A 14854-nucleotide genomic window follows, 5' to 3' on the forward strand; every position below is an offset into this window, starting at 1 on the left:
GTGTTAATGCTGAGATTCAATTTGGGAATATAGCTGCTGTGCCGATTGCTCGTCCCGTTCAGAGAAAGCATTCTGAGCAATTAAATATGCGTTTGTTGGACAGTATAAGGGACTGCGCCATTGAATGTTCGATTTGGCAAGTATCCAGCTAGTAAGGCGGTGGCGACGAGGGCGTACAAAATTGCTAGATTGCAACGCCAAGAGTTTAGGATAAATTTACTAAAATGGTCCTTTTAAAGGTTGAAGGCGAAAATGTTTAAAAACTCTATAGTTGTACACACACACTATCTATCTGTTTCTCTTGATTTTTTTATTTTCACTATAGATAGCGAAAAGGCAACAACATGTGTTGAAGATATGTGTCAATTTGGAATTAATTATTTATTTATTTTTATAATTTTTTGCCGGAGTGTTACCTGGCTTATTGGTGTCTTTCCGGTCGATCATTCATCTTTCACGAATTCGAGCATCATTTACAATTTGAAAGTGGTGTCAAAGTGCAGCACCTTTCAAACCAGATGTGAATAAGCTATTTTCCAGTGGTGAGAGCTGTGTTCTTTGGTTGAAAGCTGAAGGTGAAATTTTGCTCCGCTGCGGTCGTTTCCACCACCACCACACAACAGATTCGGTTCGATTTTTCTGTTGCCGTTCCGCGAAAGGTGCTGCGATTATTCAAGGATTTTTTGTTTTGAGAATTAAATTTTTGAGAGCGTTGAAGATGTAATTTTGTTAAAAAGAACAGCTTAGACATTTAAGAAGTTATTTGAATTGGCAGCCCTTGGTGTAGTTATACGTCTCTCCGGTTGTGTCCCCGACTTTACCCACCCGTCTTTTTTCTTAAGGCTAAAAGTTACCTTAAAACAAAGTGTCTTTCTAGAGGATAAGAGAGTTCAGTTCCTGCTCCATGTGCATTCGTGGACCTGCGGTATGTCGAGTCGGATAATATTTGTCGAATCCGTGAGTAGTTCACTGCTTAAAGGATCTTACTAATGAGTGAATTTTAAAATTTTATAATATTTTATAATAACGGTCCATTCCTAAATCATATCCGAAATGATAGACAAGCGAATCGATTAAAATAATTTCGCAGTTTTTCAGTACCTATCAGCAAAATAATACAGACACACAGAAGCAAAAAAGCGAAGCAGAGCTGAAATTTGTGCAGCTTAAGCTCCGCCCTTGCACCGAACGCGTAGATAAAACAAATTTCATTCGCGATTCCTAATTAATCTCATTTCAATCGAGATCACAGAGCAGCCAACAAAATTTGAAGTAGGAAAACGTCTCACTTTTCAACATAGGGGTCCACATCAATGTTTAGGGCGGAAAAAGTGTATAGATCTTGAACGTTAATAGCTTTTCCATTAATGGGTGGATTTTGATTTCAAAACCCCAAATTGACAGCACATGTCCCCAATTTTTAGTTCCACTCTAGACAGCGATCAGCCAACACCACGTGTTAATGCTGAGATTCAATTTGGGAATATAGCTGCTGTGCCGATTGCTCGTCCCGTTCAGAGAAAGCATTCTGAGCAATTAAATATGCGTTTGTTGGACAGTATAAGGGACTGCGCCATTGAATGTTCGATTTGGCAAGTATCCAGCTAGTAAGGCGGTGGCGACGAGGGCGTACAAAATTGCTAGATTGCAACGCCAAGAGTTTAGGATAAATTTACTAAAATGGTCCTTTTAAAGGTTGAAGGCGAAAATGTTTAAAAACTCTATAGTTGTACACACACACTATCTATCTGTTTCTCTTGATTTTTTTATTTTCACTATAGATAGCGAAAAGGCAACAACATGTGTTGAAGATATGTGTCAATTTGGAATTAATTATTTATTTATTTTTATAATTTTTTGCCGGAGTGTTACCTGGCTTATTGGTGTCTTTCCGGTCGATCATTCATCTTTCACGAATTCGAGCATCATTTACAATTTGAAAGTGGTGTCAAAGTGCAGCACCTTTCAAACCAGATGTGAATAAGCTATTTTCCAGTGGTGAGAGCTGTGTTCTTTGGTTGAAAGCTGAAGGTGAAATTTTGCTCCGCTGCGGTCGTTTCCACCACCACCACACAACAGATTCGGTTCGATTTTTCTGTTGCCGTTCCGCGAAAGGTGCTGCGATTATTCAAGGATTTTTTGTTTTGAGAATTAAATTTTTGAGAGCGTTGAAGATGTAATTTTGTTAAAAAGAACAGCTTAGACATTTAAGAAGTTATTTGAATTGGCAGCCCTTGGTGTAGTTATACGTCTCTCCGGTTGTGTCCCCGACTTTACCCACCCGTCTTTTTTCTTAAGGCTAAAAGTTACCTTAAAACAAAGTGTCTTTCTAGAGGATAAGAGAGTTCAGTTCCTGCTCCATGTGCATTCGTGGACCTGCGGTATGTCGAGTCGGATAATATTTGTCGAATCCGTGAGTAGTTCACTGCTTAAAGGATCTTACTAATGAGTGAATTTTAAAATTTTATAATATTTTATAATAACGGTCCATTCCTAAATCATATCCGAAATGATAGACAAGCGAATCGATTAAAATAATTTCGCAGTTTTTCAGTACCTATCAGCAAAATAATTTTTTGCACGAGTTCACGAAAATTGAATGATCGATCGGAAAAAAGTCACCAATAGGTCATGCGAGATTCATCAATCATCCAGCTAGCGAGCAGATGGGTAGGAGTAGGATCGGGAGCGGAGCTATCTAAATGGCCTTTCTCAAGGCCCGAGAATTTAGTTTAATTTTCCAAATTGGCCTTTTTCGAGGCTAGAAGCGAATGAACTCATGTTTTTGAAAGGAAATTCAAAACATCGTTATCATCATCACAAACAAACAACAAAATTGTAAACATCAACTTGCCTTCACTATTACTGATTCAATGTGCCCCAAATGTAACGTGAAAGGGTGAAGGTTGAAATAAGGTTGAGATAAGGCTAAAGACAGGTTAATTAACCGTTAATGTAAGGTTAAGATAAGGTTAAGATAAGGTTAAGGTAAGGTTAAGGTAAGGTTATGGTAAGGTTAAGATAAGATTAAGATAATATTAAGATAAGGTTAAGGTAACGTTAAGGTAAGGTTAAGGTAAGGTTAAGGTAAGATTAAGGTAAGGTTAAGATAAAGTTAAGACAACGTTAAGGGAAGGCTAAGATATGATTAAGGTAAGGTTAGGGTAGATTAAGGTCAAGTTAAGATAACATTAAGGTAAGGTTAAGGTAAGATTGAGGTAAGGTTAAGGTAAGGTTAAGGTAAGATTAAGGTAAGGTTAAGGTAAGGTTAAGGTAAGATTAAGTTAAGGTGAAGGTAAGGTTAAGATGAAGTTAAGGTAACGATAAGATAAGGTTAAGGTGAGGTTAAGGTAAAGTTAAGGTAAACTTAAGATAAGGTTAAGGTAAGGTTAACATAAGATTGTGATGAGGTTAAGGTAACGTTAAGGTAAGATTAAAGTAAAGTTAAGATAAGGTTAAGGTAAGGTTAAGATAAAGTTAAGGTTACGTTAAGGTAAGGTTAAGATAAGATTAAGGTAAGGTTAAGGTAGATCAAGGTAAATTTAAGATAACGTTAAGGTAAGGTTGAGGTAAGGTTAAGGTAAGGTTGAGGTAAGGTTAAGGTAAGGTTAAGGTAAGATTAAGTTAAGGTTAAGGTAAGGTTAAGGTAAGGTTAAGATGAGGTTAAGGTAACGATAAGATAAGGTTAAGGTAAGGTTAACATAAGATTGTGATGAGGTTAAGGTAACGTTAAGGTAAGATTAAAATAAAGTTAAGATAAGGTTAAGGTAAGGTTAAGATAAAGTTAAGGTAACGTGAAGGTAAGGTTAAGATAAGATTAAGGTAAGGTTAAGGTAGATCAAGGTAAATTTAAGATAACGTTAAGGTAAGGTTGAGGTAAGGTTAAGGTAAGGTTAAGGTAAGATTATGTTAAGGTTAAGGTAAGGTTAAGGTAACGATAAGATAAGATTAAGGTGAGGTTAAGGTAAACTTAAGATAAGTTTAAGGTAAGGTTAACATAAGATTAAGATAAGGTTGATGTAACGTTAAGGGAGAATTAAGGTAAGGTTAATTTAAGATTGATGTAAGGTTATGATAAGGTTAAGGTAGATTAAGGTAAACTAAAGTTGAGATAAGGTTGAAGTAAGATTAAAGAAAGATTAAGAAAATGTAAATTAGGGTCAGCATTAGGAAAAATAAATTCGAGGTGGATAAAACAAGGTTACAGTAAGGTTAGATAAGGTTAAGGTAAGATAAGGAACGGAAAAGTAAAGTGAGATGAGATGAAATTAGGTAAAGTTGTGTGACATTAGGGGGACCAATATCAGTTTATATAAACAAATTGGTATTAAAAATTTACTCAATGATTTCCGGGATGTTTTATATGCATATTAATTCGTCTAACACAGAATATTTAATCTTTGGAATCTAATATCAGATATTAAATCTGGAGTTTTCAATCGGAATACGACACATGAAGATGATGGGTTGAACTTGGTGTCAGATAAATAAATTTTAATCTGAAACCTTACATCTGACATCTGAAATCTGAGAATTCGATATTATTTAAATTTTTTTCGCCTGATATTCTGTTCCATAGTGTATTGCCCCTCCCCCTACAAATTTTGGTTCAGTAGAATAGCGACGCCGATAAAAATTACTTGTTTGTCTTTCAGTTTCTTATTTTTTTCATTGTCTGTTTTCTTCTTTTTCCTACATTTTTCTATCATGTTGTCTTCTTTTCGATTTTCTTTCTTCATCATAACCGAAGTTTCCATGTCTATTTTTCTATTCTTTGATTTTCCTACTTTACAATGTTCTTTGACAACAAAATAGTTTTGAGTACATTGGAGTGTCTCTAAATGTTTTCTAACTATCCGGGTTTCTCACATATGTAAGGCATGAATCCTGGTACATATTACCTTACCCCCCTAAAATCTCTTATGTCGAGATTTCTCTGACGATGAGTCTGACCCGTCTCGGTTGTCTTTGCATGCTGCAAATTTTACCCATCCGATGGCCGCGAACCACTGACACTCACATTCAGTTTCGCTCCACTCGAATCAAAATCTCTCGCTGCATTCCGCCGGCTGCTTTCGGCTTCAGATGATGTCAAGAGTAACCACCGTTTATGAATGATAATTTAAGGCCCCGGGAACAAGTAAAAGCGACTCCGTCACATCACAAAAAAGGAATGTGTGCCGCGATTAAATGATTTACGTGTGTGCATGTGTTTGTGTGCGAGGAGGAAAGTTTTTCTTAATTAGGGAATCTTCCCCGCGGGCAAATATGTGCGTTCGGATTAAGCGTTGCTGTCTTTTCGAAACCAGGAACACATCACAGGGCGGCGGTTGGAGGGTTGTCATGAATGTCGAGAGTGGTAAATGTGTTCCGTTTCCTCAGCAGCTCGCAATGGAATAGTGGATTTAATGAAAGAGGTGTGGTCTTTTCCATCTTGGTATAATGGAAAATCGATTGCTGGTGTTTTATCGCTGCAGCAACTACTTCCTGTCAGCCACACAAACAAATAGTTGACCGAATTCCTTCGGAGACCAAGGAAAATTTCGTTTAAATTTTCATCGTCAAAGTAGGGGAGGACTTTGTGGATATACACTTGCAGTATAGAAGAGAGCGGTGGTGAAACGAAAGCACACAGCAATTATTCAGAGTTAGGTCAGAGTGAAACGATGAAGATTAACAACTGCCACGAGGAAGGTGGATCTTTTCCTTCATCCTGGCCGACAGAAGAAGCGGGAATTTGTAAGACAAGTTATACGAACTAAGCATCATAGCAAATCGATTTTGATGTTTCAACATACACTTTTCACATCCTACGTAAGATCTCTGTTCCAGTAGCTTTCATCGAATCGACACATGTAGTTTCATCTTCAGTTTTTTTAGGACCCAACCAAATTGCTGTTGCCTTTACGCAAGAGCAATATCTGAAGAATACTTGCTTGTTACCTATCCTCTTTCGGCATGTAATGCGGCCTAGATTGGGACACGCACAAAATTTCATCCGCCGAACGCGAGTGGGAAGATAATAAGAGAATTCACGGGCTTACGTCACCGGTGGAGAGTAGTAAAAAATGGAAAGATTGTTTCCAAGATTATACACAGCGCAGATAGAATCATCTTTTGAATTTGAGCAGCATCTTCTCCATATCTTTATCAATGATTATAACATGTAGCATTATAATAGGGCCATGTTGTTCAATGTTTGAGGTTTCGCCTTCCACCAGATTGGATTGTATGTTGATATCGAAATTCTATTAAAAAAGATTCTACCAAAATCAAAAATTGCTTTGATTTAGCTTAAACCTCTCATGTTTTCTCCCACTTGCAAATAACATGTTTTTCCGTTATATGGAATAAATGTATGATACAGAAAATTTATCCAAAAATTCATTTAGCATCCTTCACCCCCCCCCCACCCCCCTTTTTTAAAGAGGGGAAAGGAGAGTCGATCCACCATAAAAACATTTATTGCTCCCAAAACCTCCATATATATAATTTGGCTCCATTTGCTTCATTAGTTATCGAGTTATGCAGAAATTTGTGTTTCTGGCAAGAAAACTCTAAATGAGTGTCTCTAGTGGGAGGAGTGTTGAACCACCTTAGAAATGTTTCTTGCCCCCTTAAACCTGCACATGTCAAATTTGATTTAATTTGCTTGATTAATTCTCGAGTAATGCAGAAATTTGTGTTTCATTTGTATGGCAGCTCTCTCTCCATAAGAGAGGAGGGAGGAGTATCTAACCACCATACAATCATTTATTGCACCTCAAAACCTCCACATGCATAGTATGGTTTCATTTGCTTGATTACTTCTCGAGTTATGCAGAAATTTGTGTTTCATTTCTATGACAGCTCGCCCTCAGTGAGGAGGGTGGGGTGTATAACCACCATAGCAACATTTATTACACCCTAAAATTTCCATATGCCTAATTTGGTTTCATTAGCTTGATTAATGGCAGCCCCCTCTTACGGTGGCGGGTGGAGTGTCTAACCACCATAGAAACATTTATTGTGCCCTAAAACTTCCATATGCCTAATTTCGTTTCATTTGCTTGATTGATTCTCGAGTAATGCAGAAATTTGTGTTTCATTTGTATGGCAGTTCACTCTTAGAGAGGGGGTAGAGTGTTTAACCACCATAGAATCATCTATTGCACCCTTAAACCTCCACATGCCAAATTTCGTTTGCTTGATTAATTCTCAAGTAATTTAGAAATTTGTGCTTCATTTGTATGGCGAAAGAGGAGGGAGGGGTCTCAAACTATCATAAGAACCTTCCCCGACACCAAAAACCCCTATATACCAATTTTCATGTCGATCGGTTCAGTAGTTTCCGAGTCCATAAGCATCAGACAGACAGACAGAAATCCAGTTTTATATATATAGATTAAAAAGAGTGTCAACTTTTTAAAAATCACGAAAATTCTAGGGTCTCTTTAGTTTGAACATCTCAAAACAAAGTGTTTGCCTGAGAGTAGATATTTGGAGCGCCGGTTATGTTTTGAATTATTAATTTCTTGTATGTTTCCACGACACAAGTGGATATTTTAAGTATATCAAAGAGTATTTTAGAGAAAAAACCGGAGGAGTTTGAAAAAACACGGGGAGGCTACGTTATGAGTAATCCGTCAGCCAGTTACCAAGATTGAAAGAAATGATTGAATAAACATAATGTGTACTGTTAGAGGAAAAGTGCGGAAGGAATAAGAGGGAAAGAAAAAAGGAAAGTAGAAGAAAAAAAATAAAAAAGTAACTGAAAGAAAAATAAAATGCCAAAAACGATGAAGAAAAATATAAAACTAAAGTAGATATTAAAAAGATGCGAGATCAAACAATAATATGAGAAGAAACAAGAAAGAATGGAATGAGAAAAAATAGAATACAAATAATAAAAATACGAAGAACAGAAAAGGAAACAAAATTATGGAAAAAAAACAAATAAAAATAAGAAAACGAAAATTTGGAGAAATGAAAAATTCATAAAACGAATAAAAAAAAGACTGATATTCTTCCATCAAGTAAAATCACATATTTTTAAAACGCCATTAACCCTCGTTGGATCACTGCTGATATACAAACGACATGTTACTTTTACATGTAGGGTCCAATTCCGTGTATATGTCGAAAAAGGTAACTAGGTCATTGGACCGCGTTGGTGAGCGATACAACGATTCTTTTGGTCAAAATTAAGTAAATACGAAACATACGTCGCATGTCTAAAAAATAAAAAAAAAATAATACGAGCCTGCCAATACGCAAAAACTACGTTCCTTCGTTTTTTCTCTATTCTTTATTTTTATTTACTTTGTACATATTTTTCATCATAATTGTCCTCTTACATTTTTCTTTCCTTTTTTCTTCCTTTTTGCTTTTTTGCCTCATCCCTTTTTTCACTTCACTTCCTTCTCTCTTGTGTTCTATCTTCTCTACCGTATACTATCGGAAAATTTGAAACATCTTGAAATCATACCAACAGCTGGCGAGAAGCTTAGAAAAAAAGAGAAAATGGAAAATGGAAAAAAAATAGAAATAGTAAGTGACAGTTATGAAAAAAAGATAAGTAAGATCAAAAGAGGATTAAGAAGAGTAAAATGGAAAAGAAATAAATATGACAAGAATAAAAATAACATATTACGGTTGCAAATTCAATATAAACTACACATTTCCATAACGCGATTATATTGAAATTATCGCGATGCCTTCGGGAAACCTGAATTCATTAAGTCAAAGTTGAGAAAAGTTGAAATATTAAAGCAGAATAGCTAAAACAACAACGTGAAGGAAGGTAAACAATAAAACAAATAATAAAATGACAATAATAAAATGGAAAAGTAGAGCAAAAAAATATAATGGTATCACACTCATCAACGACCGCAAATTCAATATAAACTACACATTCCCATAACGTCATGAACTTGAAGAGATCGTAAAGAATTTGGGAAACCTAAATATATCATGTTTTCAAAACATTTCGTTAGTTGAGAAAATGCTTATGCTTTATGTTCACTCAGAATTTCTGAACTCACGTTCTAGCACAATCTGGAAATTCTGCTAACTCATAACAATTTCCCCGTACCATTTTAGCAATATCCATTTCAGTGGTTGAGAGAGAAAAAAACAAAAAAGAGAGTAAAAATCATTGAAGAAAAATAACGAAAATTAAAAAAAAATAAAAGGAGAAAAATAGAAGGAAAAAAAGAAACAAAATACAGAAAAAGAGAGAAGCGAGAAAACGAAAAAAAAAAACAAAGTTCTTTATGTGAAACCTCAAATCGCTTAACATTAACTCAACATCACAACTACCGAAAAGCTGAGAAAAAGGAAGGGAAAAACGAAAAATGGAAGAGAAAAGTAATAGGAATCGTAACAGTTATGAAAATGAAACATTTGATAAAGACCAAAAGAAGGCTGAGTAAAAATGAATTAAGAAGAAAAACAGAATAACGAAAAAGACGACATAGGAGAAGGAGAAGAATAAGTGGAATAAATGTATTATCGTCACATTTATCCCACTTATTCTTCTCCTTCTCCTATGTCGTCTTTTTCGTTATTCTGTTTTTCTTCTTAATTCATTTTTACTAAAAAAAATAAAAAAGAAAACAAGAAATAATGAATTGTATTACACTGATCACAGCCGAAAATTCAATATAATCTGCACTTTTTCACATCGGAATAAACTATAAAATATCATGGTGCCTTCAGAAAAACTGAATTCATCATGTTATAAGCTAGCGGAACGTTGAAAAAAATGCTTTTGCTATTCCAGGTTACTCAAAATTTCTATGCTCCATTCTGATAACCCTAGGCCTGATAATTCTGCTAATTTCGTACAATTCCCCAATAACAAACCCCTCTAGTAATATCCATTTTGGTGGTTTAGAGAAAAGAAATAGGAAAAAAGGGAAAGAAAGAGAGAGAAAAAGCAAAAATTATAGAAGAAAATAAAGGAGGAAAACGAGAAAAAGGAGAAAGATTAAAAAAAAGATAGACTTCCTTGGTAATGACCAGTGATGGAAACATTCGCAATATTGTTTATTCGATCAGCGCTCCTTCATCGGTAGTGCGTGAACAAAATTGAACTCGTAATCTGATTCATCGTTGTTAACCCGCATACGATAGATTGTTGTACATAATTCGATTCTCACGAGCAGAGGGGACTGTGGTATGAAAATTTGCTCACAAAATTCGTACAGTATCTCAGCACTCAGTACTTGGCACTGTACCAGTGCTCAATACTCAATACTCAATACGTATCTTAGTATCGATATTCAATACTCATCTTAGTGTCGATACTCGATACTCAGTCTTCAGTAGTTAGTACTCGGCACTCGGTACTCAGAATTCAGAACTCACAACTCAGTACTTAGTATTCAGTACTCGGTACTCAATATTCAATACTCAATACTCAATACTCAATACTCAATACTCAATACTCAATACTCAATACTCAATACTCAATACTCAATACTCAATACTCAATACTCAATACTCAATACTCAATACTCAATACTCAATACTCAATACTCAATACCCAATACTCAATACTCAAGACTCAATACTCAGTACTCGGCGAATTTCATGCCAACTGGACTGACCATTGGCAGCATAATCTCAGATTACAGCGAAACGTTGTGAGTATAAAGCCATTGGTCATATGAGCAACTTTGCATACTTGAAAATTTCGAAAAAAAAGGGCCAAACCTTCTTTCTTTTTTCTTCATTTTTGACAAAAATTCATTACACACTGTCGTAGAGAAAGGATTAACCAACATTTTGTAGATCCTATAGTCTTGGAGTTAAGATTTTTCGAAAAAAAAGTTTAGAAAAACCCAAAACGTCAACACAAATTCACTCAAACACTATAAGGCCTTCAAAATTTTAGTTCAAGAATTAAATGTAGGAAATTATTTGTGTTTTCACCCAAAGCTATCAAATAATCTTTTGAGGAAAGAAATTGTTGGTTTTTTTTTTAAATCATTAAATTTTTCTTAAAAATGTTTTTTTAATTCTAAAAAACATGATAAGAATAGCACTTACAATTAGCGATTTACATGTTCTGCAAACTGTTTTTCTATTTGGAAACATGTCAAGAACATGTCAAACGCGGAAAATTTACATACAAAAATGTTACGAGTAAAACATTACTTTTCCAGGAGTCTCCATACGAAAAATACCACCTTCCAGAAACTATAAAAGATAGAAAGCTGTCATCTTCAACTAAAGTTCGTGTTCTAGTAAGATCTAAATTATGCTTTGCTTTATATCGCTATCTTGAGTTTAAACAAAATTTGGATTAGTTGTAATTTTTTCAACGAAAACATGAAAAAGTTGTTGTTAGAAAAACTTTTCCCTTGTAAAAGTTCCCAACCTCCGATGTATGGAAGACAAATGGAAATTGTAAGGGCTATTCATATATTTTTTTTGAAAGTTGAAAAAATACGTTTTTGGGAAAAAATAATATCAATTTTTTATTTTTTTTTCACTGTAAATATTTTTTATGACAATTTAAACAATTTTTTACATCTCATTCTGTAACCAACATTTTGTATAATTTTTGAGTTATGTGTTATTGTAAAAATATAAAAAAAAACTTTGGCCCTTTTCAAAAAGTTGTCCAACCCTTTTTCTAATATTTGAATTATGCAAGGTTGCTTGGATGACCAATGTCTTTGCATCCACAATGTTTCACTGTTAGCTGAGATATTGCTGTCAGTGGCCAGTCGAGTTGGCATGAAATTCGTCAGAATCTAAAAAACATGTTTTTATGAAAATGAATTGTCATGAATATTTTTTTTCTTTTTCATAAACAAAAATTAAGACAAATCCCTACATTTCCTTCTTTGAACTCCCTACATTTGGTGGTCTCATAGTTTTTGAGTTTGAAAATCTGAGAAATAAACTTGGACTTTTTTCAAAAAACTGTCTAGATTTGTTTTTGAGTGTCTATTTTTTTTCGAAAAGGAATGAATAAGCGAGGTTTGAACAAAATAATAGCTCATTTTTTTCGGTAGATTCTTTTTTGTCATTAAAATGCTGTATTATGTTCCCAAGAACAGCGAAATCTTCCTTATCTGGGTCATTCTTTGGGTTATGGGTCTTTATAATCCTTACGAGTCTCAAGAATTTTTTTGAGATTTTGAATATGCGTAGTTTCTTTAAATCTAAAATACCAAGTAGAATTTTGAAGTCATCGTAGGTTCATATGTTTAAGTTTTTTTCTTCGGTATATTATGTGTATATCATTTGTATTTTATTGTTTGATTACGGATCTTGAACTCCTCCTCCTCCTCGAATCAGAGAACAACCAAAGAGATGCTGAAAAAAGTCATGATATCATATTTACCTTCTCTCTGGTGGCATCCTGGGTCCGAGCTTTGGCACTTTTTGGTTTATCGTGGATGGGTTTGCTCTTGGCCACCACCGGCAGACCACCATCGATCATGGTAACCATGACGCGCCGATTCTGGTTCGGCGCGGGCTGCTGATGATGTTGATGCTGTTGCGACTGCTGTTGCTGCTGCTGTTGAGATGATTGACTACTACTGGAATGTTGCGATTTCGACTCGTGCCGATGGTTATGCGGCGGCTGCTGCTGCGACGAAAGTTGCTGCTGCTGCTGGTGGGACACCGGCGGACGACCTGCGTCCACAGCCGGCGACTGGATTGTACTGAGTCGGTGTTTCTCCTTCTCCTTCTGGAGCTGGGCGATGGTGGCGGGTGTGTGGGATTTGGAACGTTTGAGAAACTTCATCATCGGGTTCTTGACCCGGTACTGCACGGACGAGTCGTCGTTCCGACTCGGCGGTGTGCTGTGGTCGCCGCCACCGGTCGTGGTTCCGATGACGGCGTTGGCATCCATGGAGAGTACCTTATCGTCTAACCTTCGAAAGCTGCCGTCCGGCAGCTTGACGTAGCAACCCTCGGTCGTTTTGTGATACGAGTCGGTAGGTAACTTGTGGTAACCATTGTCCAGAGTTTTGTAGTAACAACCGTCAGTCTTGTGGTAGGCATCACCCGATTTGAAGAACTCTTTGCTACTGGTTGAGCTGAACACGGTCCCCGAGTTTTGGGTCGTGTCATCCCGGCTGAGATTCAGATCGTTACTGGCGGTGGTCGCCGTGCTGACCGGTGGGACCACCATACTCTGCCCATTGGCGACCAACAGTAGCTGGTCAATGTTCTTACTTTCCGTGCGCGCCTTGTGGAGCGGATCCTTGATATGGTGCTCTTTGGCGCTGAAGGAGTTCTCCTTCTTCAGCAGCTTGATATTGGCCAGGGCCGGCTGGACCGACGAGTGCCGGTGATAGATTTTCTTCCCGTTGCGCCCCACTGCCCCATGGTGATGGTTATTGTTGGTGGCCGTCGCCGTCTGACTCGACGATATCTGTCCCATGATGTTCGAGAGGCTCTTGATGGCATACGCAGCGTCTAGTTTATTGCCCGCGTGAGTTGCCACCTCGTACATATTTCACCTCCCCAGAAGGGAGAAAACCAAGAAATCGGCGACTCTCCTCCCCGCGAAAGGATACCACTACCGCGAACTCTTACTGCTTTCACTTTTTATTTCTTCTTCAGAACGCCAATTGCCGCTCTCAACACATTATACTTTTTGGTTATTTTATTCGTTCACTTTGGAGATTCGGCTGCTGCTGCTACACAACGGGGATTTGGGATCGATACGGTTAGAAAGGAAACAGCATTTCATAGAACACCTGGTTCCGCGCCGCCGGAAATCGCAATCTTTCCACGTGTTCTACCCCCCATAAACCGTCCCTCCCCTTCTTCATTGTTGTGTCACGTTGTTCCACTCGCACGGAAAGGTCAGCAGGGAATAAGGGTATAAGGGAGGAAGTGCATGTGTACAGAAAACAAAATGAAAAAAAGTCGATCACGAGAGCCAACACTGACAAAAACAAAAAAACATATCCATGTACAGAGGGCAGCACATGCTGTTGCGTGCGGTGCATATGCGTGCCCATTTCTGAGCCGGAAAGACGGAAAGTATGCCGCGTGCATTCGATGCAAAAGTATTTCGCAGAATAATTTTGGCGTGTTTATACCTTTAAACCGTTTCTTTGATGGGATATCAATATCCAGGTAAGTGTGATCCAATATGAATCACCGCAAGAAATCGGATGTATACTTTGATCTTGGCAGACGGTGTCTGAGTCGGCTCTAACTCATCAAATAATCGATGAGTAATGTGGGTTGTATACCAGACCGTGAATCAATCTTTCCAGGAAAATTGTATTATGACCATCAACAGTACCGAGAAATATCGACATCATATGTGTATATAATTAATTCTATCAAAGAGAAAAATCTGCCCAATTCTCCAAAATTGGCCGCCACCCTTGTTCTTCTGACGAAGATGACGACATTGAGAGATTACCTTTCCTCCATCATGAATGAATTAGGTTTTGCTTGGCGAGAGAACGCGGTAACTCTGCGGCACCGCGCAGCGGACAGGAGAACGACGTGATTGCCCAAGAATCCGCATTGGCATTTCGTTATTCCCATCATGCTGCTGCTTTAGCCTGTCTCTGTCTCCCCTCTTGTGGGTCATAAAAACACCGATCACGTTTGTTGGAGCGCAGCGCACACGCTAGTAGTGATGGTAGCTCTCCGACGCTTTCCGACGACTTCCCAACGCCAAAAGTCTCTTCCTCTCTTACACACACGCTCTCTGCCTTTTTTCATCGCGAGCTGTCGTGTTTTTTTGTTGCGAATAAAAAAGAGGCAGTTGAAAACGCGCGCGGTGGCGTACAAAACCTGCCAAACAGGTTTCGCGGGTTCGAACTTTCAGCTGCCTACACAGACACACACAAACACACATGTGCGTTCCGTTCCCAAAGCA

General features: G+C 37.3%; 1 protein-coding gene across 28 annotated transcripts in view; it reads right to left on the reverse strand.

Moving 5' to 3' along the window:
- Positions 1–14854, reverse strand: part of LOC129764888 (MAP/microtubule affinity-regulating kinase 3-like) — a 171749-nt gene that overhangs the window by 111182 nt on the left and 45713 nt on the right. For 27 of the 28 annotated variants that reach the window (XM_055764462.1, XM_055764458.1, XM_055764459.1 and 24 more), the window contains exon 2: positions 12341–13649. In XM_055764462.1, coding sequence (XP_055620437.1) covers positions 12341–13462 — 1122 coding nt within the window. In that variant the 5' untranslated portion in view covers positions 13463–13649. The remainder of the gene's footprint in view (positions 1–12340; positions 13650–14854) is intronic. The other variant, XM_055764461.1, reaches the window with a different exon arrangement.

This window comes from Toxorhynchites rutilus, chromosome 2, assembly GCF_029784135.1.
Source record: "Toxorhynchites rutilus septentrionalis strain SRP chromosome 2, ASM2978413v1, whole genome shotgun sequence".
Classification (NCBI taxonomy): domain Eukaryota; kingdom Metazoa; phylum Arthropoda; class Insecta; order Diptera; family Culicidae; genus Toxorhynchites; species Toxorhynchites rutilus.